Source organism: Macrobrachium rosenbergii, chromosome 5 (assembly GCF_040412425.1).
Source record: "Macrobrachium rosenbergii isolate ZJJX-2024 chromosome 5, ASM4041242v1, whole genome shotgun sequence".
Taxonomy (NCBI): Eukaryota; Metazoa; Arthropoda; class Malacostraca; order Decapoda; family Palaemonidae; genus Macrobrachium; species Macrobrachium rosenbergii.
In genome coordinates, this window is record NC_089745.1 from 59,929,337 (window position 1) to 59,949,644 (window position 20,308).

The window sequence follows — 20,308 nt, forward strand, 5'->3', positions numbered from 1 at the left end:
AGTTTTTTTTTTTTTACGGGCCTCATTCATTTCTTTTCTTTTATTTTCACCACTTTACTCTTCTCAAAGGACATTGTTATGAATAAAAACTGGAATAAGATATGTAATATCATATTTTGGTGAAGCGTGCATCATTTATTGTAATAGTAATGTAATAACTGAAAGCTATGGGACTTATTTCTCTTGTAAAAATGACTTTTTAACATTAGTTTTCCGAAAATTGTGGTAAAACTCAACAATGTGGCATACACCCTTGACATAGATTTGTAATAGCCTTAATAATAATGTAGCATAAGGGGCCGTTTTTCTTATTTCGGTCCTAGCAACATTGAATACCTTTCCCCTTCCTCGCGTTTCGAGATAAAGAAAAATGATTTGGTTTCCTTTGTTCCTTTTAGTTCGTTGTGTTTGATTTGGGATGTCTCATGAAAATCTGCATTATGCAAGCGACTTCTCCTAAGTCAACGAAATCTTTTGTGGGAATTTCCAACAATTTTCACACCGAGTCCGTCACACGTTTTTTTTTTTTTTTTTTTTACAACCTGCGACAAAAGGCCCGTAGGCAGGAAGAAAATGTCAACAAGCAGGTAGCGGTTCCTCTGTTTGACTCGTGTTGCTTCATGTTTACACTTAAAAACGGACTGTATTGACTTTGTTGTCATCCACCATTACGGAAAGAAAACGCGGAATTAGACTCGTTTCTTTTTGCCTTTGGGCACCCATAACTATTGTATTCCTGGTTTTTCCTCGTGATTCGAGCACACTGTTTTTGTAATGTTGCCTCTCTTAACTCTTCATGTAGAGAACACAGCACAAAAAAAAGCCCCTTGGCGTCCTGAATTTGTCCCCATGTTTTATCTAAGTAAGCTTACCTTGCACAGTAACATTTATGTTTTTGTTGACATATTTACGTATAAAAATACTACAATTTTTACTTATTTTCTGCTATATTCTCCCATTCTTGTTTGGTAATTTTCAGGTTATTTAATTATCTGTCTTTCAGTTACTCCATGTCGAGGTTAAGAGTTCTGATGAAAAGTTCTTTACAGTGTAGATAGGATATGTTTTTTTGTACTGTATAGTTGTGTCTTACGAAATTCATTCACTCTTTTGCAATAAAGGATGGTGCGTTATGAATGCATTTGGAACTCACCAGCAAAAGATTTAGTTTTAATGCTTGTCGGTACACAAAATTATTTATGCGTAAGTCAGCGAAACATTTCAACAAATGTTCGTCTTCTCGTTATTATGTATTTAATAATGTCTGGTATGCTCTAGTCTCGGAATTTCGTGCTTTTGATCGTCCACCTGCCTCCACCCGCCCCCCACCCCTTCTCTCTCTGGTTATGGAAAGGAAACGTGGGCAGTTCTGGCACGTCCCCAGAAAAGCATAATAGTACTGAAAAGAGAAGCAGGCTTAAAATCTCACATTTTGGAACTATAATGGCGGTAACAGCAGAAAAGAGAATTCAAAGTATAGATTCCCGCTCAGACAACAAACAGTTGTTTGGTTGCATTAATTTCCAGGAAGATCTTCAGTTGCTTGAGATAAAAACATAACTGTTACTGTGCAAGGTAAGCTTACTCAGATAAAACATGGCGGTTTTTTTGGCTGTGTTTTCTACATGAAGAGTTCAGAGATGCAACATTACAAAAACAGGCTTAGATAATTAAGGAAATTTAATGCTAAGGTTTAAATCAGGGAAAAGTCAGAATAAACTGAGTGTAAATAAAAATTAGAACCATGTTAAAGTTCATACAGGTTCGGTGCCTATTTTTTAACAGATGGCAGGCGCAATGTACAGTACACAGGGTAGTTGGGGTGCCGGCTTTATAAAAGATTCATGGTTGATATCCTTGTTCTAGCACATAAACAGGGGATCTGTCAAGGCGGCTGTCGGGAGATGAGCGTTGGGATGTTTCCTTATTGCCTGTCGCCGCCTGCGGAAATCTGGTTATCATTGATGAAACGGAAAATAACAAAGATTAATTTGAGGAGGACTGTGGGCAGTTCGACAGAAGTTTATTACCAAGGATTTCCATGGGACAGTCATTAATACTAGATAAGGCCAAGAGCTATAGTAAATGGAACTGAGGAGCAGAATTTTGGAATTCAAGTCGGGAAAGACAGTTTAAATCGAAAACTGTTTCAATCTAATGGTCGTGAGAGGAAATAAAACTACTGTATCAGAACACCTTTACATGACCTTAGGATACCTAATATGCCGTGGACACAGCCCTTTTATTCAAATCTAATGCCTTGAGAGATCTCCTTCTGTATCATTATTACTATTTTATTCATATAAAAACTTTTACAAGGAATAGCTTGCACTGCTTGAAAGACATAGCTTCTAAGGTGAAAAGTTAAATATATCTTAGTTTAAGCAGACCACTGAGCTGATTAACAGCCCTCCTAGGGCTGGCCCGAAGGATTAGATTTATTTTACGTGGCTAAGAACCAACTGGTTACCTAGCAACGGGACCTACAGCTCATTGTGGAATCCGAACCACAATATGACGAGAAATGAATTTCTATCTCCAGAAATAAATTCCTCTAATTCTTCATTGGCCGGTCGGAGAGTCGAACGCTGGGCCAACAGCGTGCTAGTCGAGAGCTCTACCCACCCCTCCAATGAAGAGGGTGGCTTGGTAGCAACAGAAGGATTATGTTGAGAAAGCAAAATGTTCAAAGGACCCGCTGTCATTGTAGTTCTCTTTCTCCTTTTAAGGAAGAAAAACAGTTATAGCTCTTCGGCTCAACAAAAAACTAATGAATGAATGAATTCAGATGTATTTTTCAACATACCAGGAGTTGCGATCTTGTGATTTTCAATCAGATTTTAATCTGCTAAGTACTTAAATTTTATGAACAGTTAAGCTAAAGAATATAAATGTGGAGTTATCAGAATAAATTTAGTGATTGAGAAATGGTATGTAATAATAATAATAATAATAATAATAATAATAATAATAATAATAATAAATTATTATTATTATTATTATTATTATTATTATTATTATTATTATTATTATTATTATTATTTATTAATGAAAAGGGAATCGAACAGTTTCCCGAAAGCTTCCTGTACAGATTTATCTTTAAATATATGTACGTATACACAACTGTGGATTTTTTTCTCCACAATAATAATAATGGTAATAGCAATAATAATAATAATAATAATAAAAACATTATTATTATTATTATTATTATTATTATTATTATTATTATTATTATTATTATTATTATTATTATTATTATTATTATTATTATTATTATTATTATTATTATTATTATTATTGGTGTTATTGTCCTTGCTTTGCACACTACGGACCATATTTGTACTGCTTCCAGCTTCGTCCTGGAAATAACAAATCCCACTTCCAGTGGCACTTTTTCATTCCTTAAATTCTCCTCTGGATTATCTTGTAGATTGCCTGTCAAAAACCGCCATAAAAGGAAAATTATTGGTATTGCTGAATACACAATGATATCGCCACTTTAGTGTGTTCTCTCTTTTTCCTCCAACAGATGTGTCTGGCAGAATACTTGCTTTCTTCGAACTGAAAGTAGTTTTAATCATAGCGATAACTCTCCTGGGATATCAGCTTGGACCGGCGTTGCTAAAAGCGCTCTTTAGATGCTGGTAAGTTATGCATTGTGAATTGGTTGCTCAATGAGAAAGTTGGTATTGCACGGAGGTATGTCTTTTGAAGTGCCTTTTTGTAATATATATACCTTTAATGTGCATACTCACGTATTTTAATATATATATATATATATATATATATATATATATATATATATATATATATATATATATATATATATATATATATATATATATATATATATATATATTATTTTATTTATTCATATAAACTGTGCGCCGCTTTTCGTTAGGAAAATATATGAAGAAATGTATTGCTATGCATTTATCAAAATATAAAAAATCTTTAAGAGCTCATTGTATATTTTAGCAAGTACTGTGCAGTTCATAGTTTTATCTTTCTATATTTTTTGCATTTTAGTGGATCTTTTATTTCTATGTTGTATGTAGGATGTGTTATATCTCCGTGAACATTTTGCATAATGATTAAGGGACCAAGGAGTCAAAGATATCAAAAGGTAGATGACAGCAAAATTTGAAGCCTTAACCTACAAATAAGTATTGTTCAGTGCGGGTCTTTTAGGTTTACAGACAATGCAGAGAGATAAGGAAAGTGCTCTTAGGAATGCAAAGTTTAGGTGAAATCTAAGCAAGAGTTAGGTGATGATATCATGAAAAATGTTAAACACTGCTGAAGCATAACTGGAAGTGTTCTTACAAGATGGCAGGACGAGATGTGACTGAGTAGGGAAAGTTTATAACAGCCATATTATAGACTCATCATGGAATTTCCGTATAAATTTGAAAATAGAAGTGAAAAGTCGTTCAAGTTATTTTCTCTACAGCACAAGCGGGAAATGATAAAGAGAAAGAGGTACGGAGAAAGTATGTAAATGGATATTTGTATATGACAAAAATGTAAATGTGATTTGCTCTTATAGACTGAATTTAATGGGTACAAGACAGGCTAGGAAGATTATTTAATTGTTAGATATTTCAGTCGCAACAGGAGGCCCATTTTTCCAATTTAAGAATACTCTGTGGGAGCATATAGTGGAAAATGTCTAAAAAAAAAAAGTACTTAACCATGAATTTAAAGAATGAGTGCAAACGAATGGCATAGCATATCGGAAAGGTTTACCGATGTTGATACAGTGTTGTGCGTTCCTATAAAGGAGAAATGTTTTTTATTCCGTCGTTACAAGCTGAAATAAATGATTATTGATATCTTTTCTTCAGATTGACTTTGTTGCCTTATAAGATTTACTTAATTGTGTATATAACAGAATATAGTCTCGAAGGATCAAGAATAGCGGAATACCGAGACCCCTTTTCTAATTCTCAGAACAATGTCATCACAGTGAATATATTCATTTTACAAGAAAAGAGGGTAAATTCTATTTCACAGTATTGGTCTTTTAGAAGTTAATGCCACTAAGCCCTGGTGACTATTGAGATTAAGCTACCCTGGATACGCGCAGCCCATTTCGACTCTATCTTTGAAGTCACTTTTAAGCATATGGTCGACGGCAGGGTCTAAAGCGATATGGACAAGAGCTTAGGGTGGGAATTTTTCGTGTTCTAGTGGAAATAAAGCAGATTGTAACAGATTTCTAAAAAAAAAAGAAATATAAATATATATTGATACTGTGCTGCTGTGAGACCAAGCTGCTGTTTTGTTAAGTTTCTCTGTAAATAAAAAGAAAAATTTCCTCTTTGCCCAAAGAATAGTACGCTGTTTTAGCAAACACACACAAATACAAATACGCAAACGAAAACATATAAACAAACACACATAAGTATATATATGTCTTAATATGTGCAGTATATATGTATGTATGTATGTATGTATGTATGTATGTATGTATGTATATGTACATACATACATTAAACCTTTTCCCCTAACATCATTAGTTCATATAAAAAGAAAGTCAGTAATCATTACCACATTCAAACTTAAACTGCTGAATCGTGGATGAACCCGCTGTGCAAAAGCTTCCATTCATATTAGCCACTTGACACACCTGCGCAGGAGGCTCACCAGCGGCATGTCAAACGCCCTACACACGCTGCACCTTTCACCTCTTATCTTGCACACAGACACTTTCTTCCCAGATGTTATGGACCCCTCCTTTCCAATACCTCTTTCATCCCATTTATCTTTTCCTTTCTAGGTCTTCCTCTCCTCATTCCTCCCAACACTTCCAAATTATATACTCCTTTCACTAACCTATCATCCTTTCTTTCTACATGGCCAAACCATCTCAAAATACTCTGATCCAGTCTTTCACCACTTTTAGCCTTTGTACCCACTCCTATGCATCTCTATGTTTCTTACTAATTTAATTTTTCTTATACCACAAATACTATGTAAACAGCTTCCACCTTCTTTCTTTGATTCTCCTTCAGCATCTATGCTTTACTCCTTTAGAGGGGAGTTGGTTTAACAATCCTGCTATATATCCAATATTGGCTTTTATAGACATTCCAATTTTCATCCCAGTTTTTTTGCACAAATCCTGCTACATTTCACGATGCTTCCACATTTTGACTCAGCTCTTCTCTCATCCTACTGTCATCCAAAGTCTTTATTCCCAAACTTTTATCAGACTCTACTGATTATATTGTCTCACTGTCCACAATAATGTTCATTGCACTATCTTCCTGGTACCAATTTACCCTCATTATTTTACTGTTGCTCATGTTTCTTCCCAACGTTTTCCTCTTACAAACACTTTCATGTTTGTTCACCAGTATCTGCAGTTTCTCATCACTACATGTAATCAATATTGTAACATCTGTGAACATAAGCAATGCCATATTCCAATCATGACCCATCTTCATATCCCACAACTTAGCACCTACTTCTTCTGACCTTACTCTTTCTTCAAGGATTCCTCCAATCATCAATATATTGAACACCGTGCAGACTTAACACACTTGTCTCATCTGTCAGTCTCATGCCTACAAACTCTTAACATGTGCTTGACTTTCATCGAGAAAAAATGTCATCACTCAGTAATTTATCCTTTATATCATACATCCTCATCAGCCTTAACATTACCTCAGTCAATTTGTTCTAAGCTTTCAAACTTGAAAGCTTATAACAAAACTTTTCATGATATTGCTTGATCCACACAACCTCTTCCCTGTAGAAACCCACACTGTAGCTCTTAATCAAAATCCTACCTTACACCATCCTTGTTATACTAAGTAAGGTTGGCCTTTACATAACTTCTTACAATCTCATCTATTACTTTTACCTTTGGAACCTTTTCCTCTTCTGGACACACCTTGCGCATTTTCTACAAGCTGGTCAGCCACTCAGTCGAGGTTTCTCGACTGCACTGCAACATCTCTCTAGTAATTTCACCAACCCGTGGTATCTTAATTTTCATTCTCTTAATTTTACCCTGCAACTCCTCAAAATTAACTTCCATAACCATCCACAAACTTATGCTAACCCCTTCCTTTCTTATGCCATTCGGATCTGCCTCTCTTTTATCTTCCACATTCAACAAATCCTTATACTGACTCCCTTTACCCGGGACTGCATTCTATTCAGACTGTGCCTCTGTATTTTCATCTTTTATTGGGATATCCAGTTGCTCATTGACCTTCCTCTGTGCTGTTACTTCACTGTAGAATAATTTGCTCTGCTCACCTTCCCCTCCCTTTTCTTTCTCTCACCTTGTCGACCAAATTATCCGTCCCTTCCTGTGTCTTGTAATTGCTCTTGAAATGATGTCCTTCTTTCAGTCACTAAATTTCTTATTTCTTCATACCACTACTTACTGTTTTTATTTCACTCCGTCTTCCGATCTTCCTAAACTCACCAAGATTCCTGATGACTCCATAACCCCATCATGGAATTTAACACACGCTTAATATACTCTTTCAGCCTCTGTCTTTAACCCAACCCCAGTTTTCAACCATTTTCTCTTTATATGCCCACCTTATTTCCTCGTCATAAAAGTTACTTGTCGTAAGCCCACTTACAGCTGCATTTTCACCCCATCTCTAACTTGAGCATTGATCTATATTAACTTGTGCTTCATACAAACAATGCCACTCTTTTACTGACTGCTAGATCCATCAACATGCTTTTCCATCTGCTCTGAACCATTTTTTTCTTTCTGAAGTGCACTCGTGTAAACTTTTCTGTAGGAACCATGTATTTTCACAATCAAGTTCTCTCTAAATGCATACCCACAAGACCCTATCAATTCCCTGTACAGTATGGGAACCCCATATCCGCTCACAGTGCCGTCTCTTTCTCTGTCACCTACCTTTGCATTTCAGACACCTATCACAGCCACCCTGTTGTGTTCTCCAAACCCAGAAAGGCACATTTAAACTCTCCCCTAAAAAAGACTCATGCAGGGAAGTAAATACAAAGAGGATTAGTTTATGTTCGAGAATCTTTTGTAAATGACTGTTAAAGATACTCTGATGGCAGTCAAGAGTGTGAAGAATGGAAAGCAACCAGAACCGAAAGGATTATGTGTGGTATGCTGTGATATAGTGATGAAAGTGGGATTGAGTTGCTGACCAGTATTTATAAAGCAATTTTGGATAAGGGCAAAGCTCAGAAAGAGTGGATGAGATGAATAGTTGTTACACTGTATAAATATTAAAATGATTGAAGTGAATGGAAGAATTATAGGGACATGACATTGCCTCGTTTATCAGGGGAGTTATATGGTAGAATTTCCATCTAGAAAGAGGCTGATGGCATAAGGATTGATGGAGGAAGAACAGTGTGGGTTTAGATAACTAAGAGATTTGTAGATCAAGTGTTTGTTAAGAAATAGCTGCGTAAGAGTTTGTAAGGAAAAGGGAAATATTGTAGGTGGCAGGCATGGACCAAGAAAAAGCTTATTGACAGAACTGGTGGAGGTTGCTAATGATGTATTGTACAGAAGATGAGTTCCTAAGAGTGAATTAAAATCTTTGTGGTAGAAGCGAGGCATGTGCAGGGGTATGTAAATGAGAGTGACTAGTTTGGTGTAATAATGGGTGTTAGACAAGCGGGCAGTACTTCAAGGTTGTGTAGTATATGGTTGAAGTGATGCAAGGAGGCAGAGAAAGGAAATGGACGTAGGTACAAAATTTTTGAATGAGAAAATGGTTTGTACATGCTAAGCAACTAAAGTGAATTTTTTGTGCAGTGTATATTAAATGGAGAAATGGAAAGAATAAAAAACGTGGAGATATCTAGAAGTAGTAATAAAAAAGGTAGGATTGGTGAAAAAGATGGATCAGGGTCTCTAAAGGAGAGAAAAACACAGAAAATGGTCGATAAAAGGAGTGGAAGAGTTACTGGAACGGAAGGCCTTGATGTACCAGAAGTATTAGAGTAACAATGACTGCTGTTCGCTGGAGAACTATTTATAAGAAATCATTCGTAATATTCCTACATCCTTCATGAAATACAAGGGCTCATTGAGGTTCAGAGAAAACTGATGTAGTTGAAGAAACGTAGTGTGTGCGTGTTCTGTCCTATGGTTTCATAGTGTCTCGGATAGCCTCTACAGATACAAGGACGGAACTGCTAACATTTTCAAAGCTTATTTTTTTTTTTTTAATTTAGCTGAACACAGGTGCTTAAGTATATTGCGACGAATGCAGTAGTCGACATCCTGTGTTAGATGACGATGAATTTATTCATGAGACTACGAGTAGGACCAAAGCTCTTTATTGTGAGAGCGAATGGTCAAACAGATTGATGCTCAGTGCTGTATTTTTTCCCTCAATATCTGATTGAATGAAAAAATTTGTGTACAGCGAGGTCGGGTATGTTTTGTGTCACTCGGTGAGTAAGTTCTGAAGAGCAATTTCTGTATTAATATTTTAATGTGCAGTCAGGTGATCTGACAACAGAGGTGAGGTGTATTTAGGTTAGAAGTGTGACCTTTTCAGATTAATAAGACAGAAAACTTTTGATGTTACTGAATCAGGAAGTTTCTGGGTAGCGTCCCTGGATTTAAGAACACTTTTCAAAGCAAAGACTTATTAGTCCCATGACATCCTATTTGAAACAGTTTGCCTCATTAGAAAATAGCATCGCTCAGTGTTCTCTAAGCCTAATAATAACTTCCAAAGGGAAAGAAACAGAAAGACGGTGCGTGAAGAATAACGCCACCTGCATATATATTTGTGTAGCTAGGACCAGAGGATTTTGAGGAATGTCCTTCAGGAAGAGGGGGAAAAATGTCGTGGAAAGAACAGGTGCCTGGAAGATCCCACCACATACATGAGAGTGGATGGTCATCAATGAATACCGGTGGGTAGTTACTTGGGGCTATGGCGAACACAGTTTATTAGCAAACCTCCGAGGTCAAAACTCATTTGAAGTAAAGTATGAGAGTAGGTAGGCAGTCATTTATACTTATTAGTATCTGTAATGGAGATAAACTATTTAATCTACAGCAGTTTTTGGTTACAAGCACATTTGTTTCTTAAAAGATCATGGGCAAAGGGTTAGGCGTCTGGGATCTTTAGCAGAGGTGACCAGTCTGTAGGATATTTCAGAACGATGAATTTTGGGAGTGATAGAGCAATCACCCTTCGTGAAAATAGACTGTAAAAGAGCGAGCTTCCAAAATGAAAGATAAATAACGTTGATGGAAATGAAGTAAAAAAGTTGACACAATACGAGCGTTAAATAATGCATTGCATTCACTTCATATAAGATCCATTGAGATTTTGCGCATCGTTACAGAGATTTTCAACCCTTTTTCCGCTATTTAAGTCACATTAAGCTGATGCAGAAGGGTTACAAATTAAGGCAAATTTAGTGTGAAATGCCCATACATTTTATATAACAAGTTGGTTAAAATTACGACGCGTTAATTATGCAAATAACCTATACATCAAAATCATCTCTCTCTCTCTCTCTCTCTCTCTCTCTCTCTCTCTCTCTCTCTCTCTCTCTCTCTCAGCAGGCTTCAATACATTTTCGTCGCTCTTTTAAGTACCCCAAGAAACCCTCTTACGAATATCATGCTAAGACTCTGCCTTAGAAACATGCAGTTGCCCCTCAAATCATGTAAATTTAACAGAATAATTATCGAAGAGAGGGTTAATCTTTATAAATTATTTACAGAATGATATCAAAATTTTCAGAATTGTTCATTATCTGTAATTCATGAAACCAGCCTTAAGAAAACGAACTTACGCCAGTAAGTGTTCTTTGATGAAAAAACTCCACGGGTTTCTGTTGATTACTCCTCCAGTGCATCAAAGGTGGTTGCATTAACCAGCCTCTCGAGACGGCTGGTTCAAATGCACTAGAAGCGACCGCTGAGTCTGGAAGTTAGTCATTAATTATGCATCTTAGATGCCGATCTTCTAAATGAATATAATTTTCAAAAGATTTTAGCAGTTGCATGCTTCATGGATATCAACATGAAATAGTGATGTATAATTGACATACAAATGCATTTATTGTGCAGAAGTAAATATGTATAATTCACTTTAGTATTTTAATCTGTATTTAAAAAAAAATAAAAGTCTGGTTTAGCAGCCTTCGGGGTTGAATTCCAGTGACATACTTTTCAAACGGGGCTGGGCTTCTTAGCATACTTTGGTCTCTGTAAAAGAAATCGTTTATTGATTTCTAACACTTAATTGTTAATGCGTTCATGTTTTATTCCAATCACTGATTTATGTCAGATTCTTACGGATTGCAAACGCACACGCGTGTGCAAGCACGCACGTGCAGGCACGCATACAGATCCAGAGTACGCCCTCATGACGGGGACAGAACAGACGACACGAAAAAGGTCAAGAATAAATACGAATAATGACGCATCTGCATCGTAGTCGTAATTCGAAGACCCTTCTGAAAGTTTTCGACGGATCTTTTGCAAACAGGGCAAGGGAACCCATCTCTGGATAGGGTCGCATTGTCAACAACGTAGGGTCATACGTTACTGTTTTGTTTGCTCCATACTCAGTGCTGTTTGCCATTCCTCTGCAGCTCCTTTCAATAGATTACAACTCCATACATTTTAGCTTGAATTATTGGTATTGCAAATGCATAACTGGAGTTCGTTGAACGAGGGGGGTGTATGATGTACAGTACTCTATAACATTTCTTCATAAAATAAGTCTGGTTTTTTGCTTATTGGAACAAGGGGTCCTAAGAGGATTTTCGAAATAATCTCTCTCTCTCTCTCTCTCTCTCTCTCTCTCTCTCTCTCTCATTTACGTGTCTATGAAAATTGCAAAAATACCTCGTGTATCTTTAAAAGTAACTGATTTGTGACTAATATATGATAGTTTTAATCGTGTTCTTAAAGACTGTCATCATAAATTGTATGTCGGTTTCATTTTCAGTGTTCATGTTTTTTTTTTATCTTATATAATATTTTTTTTCCTATTGTCTACGCTGAGGTTATAAATATATCTTTATTTGTTTTGTTGATTCTATTTGATTCAGTGTCATATAAATTTTCCCTTTTTTTCTAGTACTGTGTGGAATGATTTGCCTCTGCTTGTTGTTCCCCTGTTATGAGGGTATCTTGCGTCTCTCTCTCTCTCTCTCTCTCTCTCTCTCTCTCTCTCTCTCTCTCTCTCTCTCTCTCTCTCTCTCTCTCTCTCTCTCTCTCTCAGTGCTTGTTACGCCAATAAGAATAAGTTACACATATGCATCTTGAATTTTCTTTAAAAAGTCTGTCATCGTCAACAGTTGAAAAGGAAAATAATCCTTTTTCTCGTCCTGAGTTGAGTCTCTTGGGTTCAGAGTCTGAAAAACGTCTACTCGATATTTTTGGGCGTCTAGTTTTTTTCTTAATTTTTCTTCTTTGTTATTGACTATATTTGAATTAACTGAATCAGGTTTCAGTTGTAACTGATATTCAAAAGTTGTGGGTGATCAAGTTTTTAAAGGTAAATTTTCTTTCCTTAGAATATTTTAAGAATATTATATATACATTCTTTTTCACATGGGTGGTGTCTGCTTCTCCTTGGAGGGGATATTTCCTGGACATGGAGATCTTCCGTATTTAATCTGATGTCTCCTTTTCACTCTCTTTTCATGGATAGCATAAAACCCTCTTGCATCCAGATGCAGCTTTATATATATATATATATATATATATATATATATATATATATATATATATATATATATATATATATATATATTGTATATATATATATATATATATATATATATATATATATATATATATATATATATATATATATATACTGTATATATAATATATATATATATATATATATATATATATATATATATATATATATATATATATATATATATATATATATATTAATGGAAAGATCCTCAGCTGTGCCTTATGAGGTATCTTTTTCTAACTTAGGCACAATTGTTGTTTTTACTGACATGAAATCTTATCACTGTAGTTTTTGATGGTTACCATATATGTATGTATATATATATATATATATATATATATATATATATATATATATATATATATATATATATATATATATATATATATATTTATGTTTGTATATATACTGTATAAGTAGAATCTATTGGTCACTTTTTACCAGATACATATGTAAGTGTAATAGCCACAATGCCCTCTTAACTTCTCGAATTCTTTGCGCTTTTTTGGATACGCTTGTCTCTACAAATCCTTAAGATCCAAGTGCAAGAAATATGAAGAAAATATGATGTCCGGTAGCGGGAAACGATCCCGGGTCCCCTAATCAGAACGAGGTATCATTTTCGATCTGACCACGAGAAAGATAAAAGGTCTATTGCCTCTCGTACATTCATATACCTGTCGTTTCCAGACAGATATAGTAGAGCTTGAATAGACCCATCCTCACCATCGTAGCCAAGTGAACAATCGATTTTTAATGCTTTTTAGGCTGAAATATATATGTAGAATCTATTGGTTACTTTTTTACCAGATACATATGTAATTGTAATTTCTTTGAAAGTCGTTGCCAAAAATTTTGAGTCAATATTGCTGTTAGATTTTACAAGCAAGTTCCAAGCTACATTATAGATATCTTCTTTTCTTTGTTAAATAAAGCAATTTGAAGCCTCGTAGCCAAGGATAAAGTTCTCTCAAGTGTATTCACTTACAGGGCTAATGTATTTTACGTTCTATAAGAGAAATGAGACCATCCCCCTCCCCCACAAGTTAATTTCGATCTTGCTCTAAATATCATTGATGAATAGGAAAAAGCTAACGAATGGCCTTTCTCTGACTTCAGAATGGTCAGTATAAATAATTTGTGCAATATCCGCTTTGAAGTATATCAGAAAATAGCGCTTGCTCTTAATCATCACCATCTCTTGAGCTGTCATCCAAAATGTGCCAGAACCATATTGACCATTAATCTCTCTCGGAGAAACGTTGGGATTTTCCGCCGGTGTTCTTTGATGATGCAGGTTCTACCGTTGAAGCTTTGGTTAACGAAATATATACATTAAGATATTCGTAGGTATACGGATAAAAGAAAAAAGAGGGTCACAAAGAGATGCTTTTGGTAATCATATAATTTGTACTCCGTTGTCATATCAAGTTAGTCTAAAGAAATTTAATATTTTCTTTGAGGATAACTTCTAAACACAGGCAGGGAATGCCGCTCAGTTGTAGAAGAATGTAAATTGCAGGATAACGAAAGTACTGTAATGGCCAACAATTAATGAAAAATAAACCGGAATACGCAAACATCGAGGTTGACTTGGTTGTCAGCAATGCCATGCCATGTAAGAAATGGTTTTCAATAAATAAACCCTCAAAATGAAACTCCCAAAAATAATGTTTAAAAGATGCAAGTGAGTGGACTCTGCCGTCCATTGCTGAACAAATGCAAATGTCTTATGGAATTTGGATTTGATTAATCTTTCGATTATTTCATATTACTCTGAAAAACTGGGAAACACAATCCAACTTCAGCGTTGCTCACAAAATCTGTTCATAATTATTTTATCTCTAATGATCAATAAAGAACTCTGAAACTAATAAATACAAGAATAGTTGGTTCTTTCCCAGATAGTGACCTCGTAAGGTTTTTAACCCGGCATGTATCCACCTTTGTGGCGTGTTTGGTACAAGCCCGTTGGGGATTACCGTAAAAAGATAAGCAAAAGACAGTGAATATCATAAAGATAATGACCCCTAAGAAATATTATTCCTAGATAACGACCCCCGAAAACCCTTGGGGGTCACTATCTAGGAAAGATCCGAATAGTTATATTTTTTATTTACCCACCATAACTAACCACTTTTCATTTTATAAATGAATCATTTTTAAAGATGTGACAATCATGGATTTCACTAATTTTCTACAAAATACACAAATTAAGCGTGATAGATCTACTAGGTGTAGGTAAAAACTTAAGTTTCTTATGCTGCCGTGAGTGTCCTAACAAAGCCTCGTTCTACTTTCTGTCTTTTAAGCTGTCCAGCACCTCGTAACTTGAAAAGATTTTATAGCACTACTCCGTAAGATTCATTAGTACTGTCAGTGACCTGTAAACTGAACAGCAAAAGTTTTTCTCCAAGATAACGGAGTTTCAATTCTGTCGTTAAGAGAGTCAGATCCTTTCAGATTTCTAGTGGTAACCGTCGTCTCAAAGCTTATAGTCGGTACAGCTGTCAAGCACATACTGTACAAACATACATGCACAAACACACATAGTCTTGTAGGGTGTGACTCGGTTTGTCAGGAAATGATAATAATTTATAATTCATAAAATCACAACAGTAAGCTTGAATTTTGTACATTTTTGTTATAGTCAGTTCGCAGCAGTGACGCAGTTGAGGTAGAAGTGCACGCTTCATCGACAGAGGCCCTTTTGATGGAATTGGGGAATTTTTAACAAATGAGAGGAATAGTTTGTTCAAAAATACTCATAGAAGCGTGAGCCTTGAAATGGAGAAACAAATCCACAGTTATGCACATGTACATATATTTAAAGATAAATCTGTATAGAAAGCTTTCGGGAAGCTGTTCGATTGAAAAAGGGAATCGAACAGTTTTCCGAAAGCTTTCTGTACAGATTTATCTTAAAATATATGTACATATACATAACTGTGGGTTTGTTTCTCCAATAGTTTATTCACCAACGCAGTTTGCAACCGACATAGACACATTATTTTGCCACGTTTGCTGTGTTGTTGAAAGATCCCACAGTCAGATATTTTTAAAAATTTCTTTTCTAATCCGAACATATTGTTGAAAATACAAGTTAGGAATCTTTTTTTTTTTATGCAAAGTAGCTATCGCTATGAACATTTTTTTTGCATAATTTCGCATCTTAAACTTTAGTAGCATTTTAGATATTTTACTACAGAAAAGTTTTTTTTTGTAACCGGTCCCTTATGTAAATTTAATGTTATTATAGGTCTTGCTGACGAAATCTGATTTACTTTCCAATGACTTATAAGTCTAGGTCAACACTTCACCATGCGATTCTCCATTGTTTACTCACTCATTATTTCACTCCCCCATTTAGTGAGGATGAACTCAAACGTTAGTCTTGTTTATAACCGAGACCCTTTTCTCATCGCCGCCCACCCAAGAGCAACGTAAAAAAATAGTTTCTCATGATTTCACTGCAGAGAGGGAGAGAACAGAGAGAACAAGGAAAGTCTTCGATATCTGCGGCAGTAAAATAGATTCCTGTAAATTGAGTTGTCAAAACTTTAATACTACATAAAGAGTGTTTGGCCATTATTTTCATTTTTTCACGCGGCGTGATTTATTTTCAACATGAATCTCTTTCCCCTAAGAGTTAATGGCTCCTGAAAAGAAACAAAAGGCGCTCATTGCAACATTCATACTTTGGGAGGAGAATCATTGATATGCCGACATAGAAGGCGTATCAGCAGTACGTCGAACACCCTTACTTACATTGCATCATTCACTTCTATACTGTGCTTGCTTCTTTCGTTTTCTGGATATCAAGGCATTTCTGTGCTGTCAGGTCAGTCAGGTAGTAAGCAGTACAATTATATATATATATAATATATATATATATATATATATATATATATATATATATATATATATATATATATATATATATACACATATATATGTATATGATATATATGCATTTATATATATATGTGTGTGTGTGCTTGTGTGTGTTTGTGTGCGCGTGTGTGCGCATGTTTGTGCGCGCGAGGGGCCTTTATTTAATAAAAAACAAGCCATTTGTATTAAAGTATGTCTCTAACGGTTGTATTATCTGTAACATATTTCACTTATTTTATATCCCATTAGTAACTTTTGTGGGTACAGATTTAATTTGCTGGAATATTGCATCTTGATGTGGCTGTAACTCAATCAAGTTACATAATGTTTGCAAGTGTAATTATACTGCAGATTAGCTCTAGGATTCTTGGAATCCCCTCATTCGACCTGGAATGTCTTCATTTCCCTTGGAATCTCATAGAGGAGATAGGTCTACGGTGTCGCTACACATCTAATATATTGTTGTGGGGTCTTTGGGGAAGACATATTATCCAGGTACTCTTCCCAGATGACTGACATTTAAATGTTATTTACTAATATCCCTTTAAAGACTTCGTTTAAGGTAAAGAAACTGGTTTGTAGCTCTAACTAATTACTTCCTTTTGGAATCCTGTAGAACAAAGAAGAAATGGAGGACGTAAAGCGCGGTATTTTTTCGACAGGTGGATGAAAGTTCAAACTCTCTCTGATTTTAGGTCTCGGATGCCTTTCTCGTGAAATGTGTGCAATCTTCCAACATTAACAGTAATTAAGAAATTTTTGAAAGCAGCGATATATTCACCTGAATTCAAATTGTTTTTATTTTATAGACGTGAGATGGAGAAGAGTATGTTTATATATAAATATATATATATATATATATATATATATATATATATATATATATATATATATATATATATATATATATATATATATATATATATATATATATATATATATATATATATATAAACAAAAAATATAGGAAATCAACAAAGGAAATATTCATCGGCATTAGAGGATACATTTCCCCATCTCCCGTCTGTAGAATACAAAACAATTTGGATTCAAGTAAATTTATCACACCTGTCAAAATGTTTAACAATTCATTTTTATGTTGTATGGTTTGCAACCCCATACACATATACATATATATATATAACAATATATATATATATATATATATATATATATATATATATATATATATATATATATATATATATATATATATATATATATATATATATATATATATATATATATATGAAGTTTAGGGACTACAAACTCCGCGCCCAGGCCATTTGGTGATTTGGTGTGGTTGCAATTGACCTCAGGAGACGAGTTTCATCTGTCAGTTAGGGGACTTCTCCCACCATGGAATCCACAACCCTACACATCAGCTTATAACCTCATTAGTTTTGTTTATCAGCAATTCACTTTTAGCAAAATAGAATCATCTGATGCGTTTGGTTGTTATTGGGTTCAAGAGTAAGATGCTCATTTGACATTCACGGGGACTACCTCTCCAAAGGGGTTCACAACCTTGCACTAGGTATACCTTATGATATAAGGTAATTAGAATCCCAAACCATTGTCAGTTGTACGGGCAGCAGTATCTAGGTTTTTCCGATTACTACCATTGCTGCAGTCGTAGTTTTGACTGACATCTGACAAGTTAAAGTATGAATGCGGCAGTGACCATTGCACTGCCCATTGTCTTGTTTTTTCTCTAGAGCCACCCTCCTATCTGGAGAAACGGTTTGTTGGTTGAAACTATATATCACACGATAAAACGTTTTACAGCTGCTTTTGTGTTAAATATGAACTGCACAAGTATTACTACTTTGTTCAATCTCAGAGACAAATGTAATTTTTTTACCTATACGATTTATGAGAGCTCTTTAATTAAATAACAACCACAAAAAGCTTGTTTAAGCCGGCAAAATGAGACTATTTATCATCCTTTTAGCTGTTTCAGTGGAAAAATTAAGTGTTTTGTTTAAAATATTACAGAATGCATCAAGTCAGTATGAGGTAATTATAGCGACGGATTCATTTATCTTATTTTCTGTGTAGCAACGATACTATACATTAAAATGTATTAAATTGCTTTGAACGGTAAGTAAAAAAAAAAGTGTTATAATGTGGTATAATAACTGCTTGCAGGCCGTAAAGTCAAGTGTCACGTGAATCATGCATAGTAATCTTAAGACGAATTTGTAAGAGCCATCTTTTCCATGCTTCATATAATATATATACATACTCATATATAATATATATATATATATATATTATATATAATATATGTATGTTATATATAATACATAAATATATATATATATATATTTATGTATTATTTATAATATATATATGTACATATGTATATATATACACACATATACATACATACATACATACATACATACATATATATCTGACGTATACATGACCAAGAATCTTGGCAGTAAATTTTGCAGTTCAGGACTAATGGTAGCAAACCATTTCTGGTCGGTGGTGAAGATAATGACAACAGGAGTGATAGAGCAACTGTTTTCAAGAAGCAAGGAGTGTGGTAACAGCAGCAGAGGTCAGCCTACTCTCAATATGGCCTCTTTTCTCTTGAAGCGAAACCCTTTGACACTTCAAAGTATTTGACATCAATTTGCCAGTGTTCAGATCTTTATTGAATCAAGTAGTCTGTATAAATCTAAAAACAGAGTACAGTATTTTGGATGGGATAGATGTTTGTATATAAAGTGTGTTATGTGTACATTATTCTCGGTTTTTATTCAATTTTTAGAGTCAGCCCACTTTGATAACCTGACATGAACAATAATTTTTGACGTATATTTATAACCAGAGTACGTCCTTTTTTTATTTCAGTGTCCGTGGGCTCTACAAACACATGGAAGGTGAGAAAAAACATCCCGTTTAGAAGTAAATGTGAATCACACCTCTGTCTCTTATTCAGCGACCATCCTTGACACTTTTTTTTTCCTAAGGGAGTACAGTGGCAAAAAATAACTCGGGGGATCTCAGAAAACTTATCCAAATTCCAGTCGGTCTCTAGTACGGGTTCTTCTGAATTTTGATGAGCAGCCAGCATTGATTTGTCAGGTAAACTATTTGGTGCTGAGCTGCCAAAAATTTCTGTCTTTTTTATCCAAAAGTAGAAATCGTTCTGTCCAGGATTTTTTTTTTCATTTCGTATATTTTGAGTATGACTCGTGTACACATGATTGTACACAGAAACACACACACATATGTATATATATATATGTATATATATATATATATATATATATATATATATATATAATTACATACACATACATATATTGAATCTAATGTTCCTTTCTTTACCAGATACGTACGTTTAAAGTAACCACTATAACCTCTTAGTTTCTCGATTTCCACACACTTTTAGGATACGCTCGTCACTCAAAAGCCTAAGAGACAAATAAAGAACCAATGAAGAAATTCTGAAGCACGCGGCAGGATTCAAACCCGTGTGCAGACTACCATTGTGTTTCCCAGCGCTCCTCTTTAAGCGAGTGATTTGCATCTTTAAAGATAATTTCGTATTTTTAACTTAAGTCTTCTTTTAAGTGTAACTATTTTATTGTGTCAAGGAGTTTAAACGCCAGTTTACATGCATCAGCCAATCAGTCGTCTCGAAGAACATTTTCGATTAGAGTTTGCGATAATCA

The 20,308-nt window shown here is 34.8% G+C and overlaps 1 protein-coding gene across 1 annotated transcript in view; it reads left to right on the forward strand.

The window, feature by feature from the left end:
- The window catches only part of LOC136838842 (uncharacterized), a 59,599-nt gene extending 40,048 nt beyond the window's left edge, over nt 1-19,551 (forward strand). Inside the window, exons 8-9 of the mRNA XM_067104483.1 lie at nt 3,533-3,647; nt 19,482-19,551. Coding sequence (XP_066960584.1) covers nt 3,533-3,647; nt 19,482-19,533 — 167 coding nt within the window. The 3' untranslated portion in view covers nt 19,534-19,551. The remainder of the gene's footprint in view (nt 1-3,532; nt 3,648-19,481) is intronic.
- The last annotated feature ends 757 nt before the right edge of the window (nt 19,552-20,308 follow it).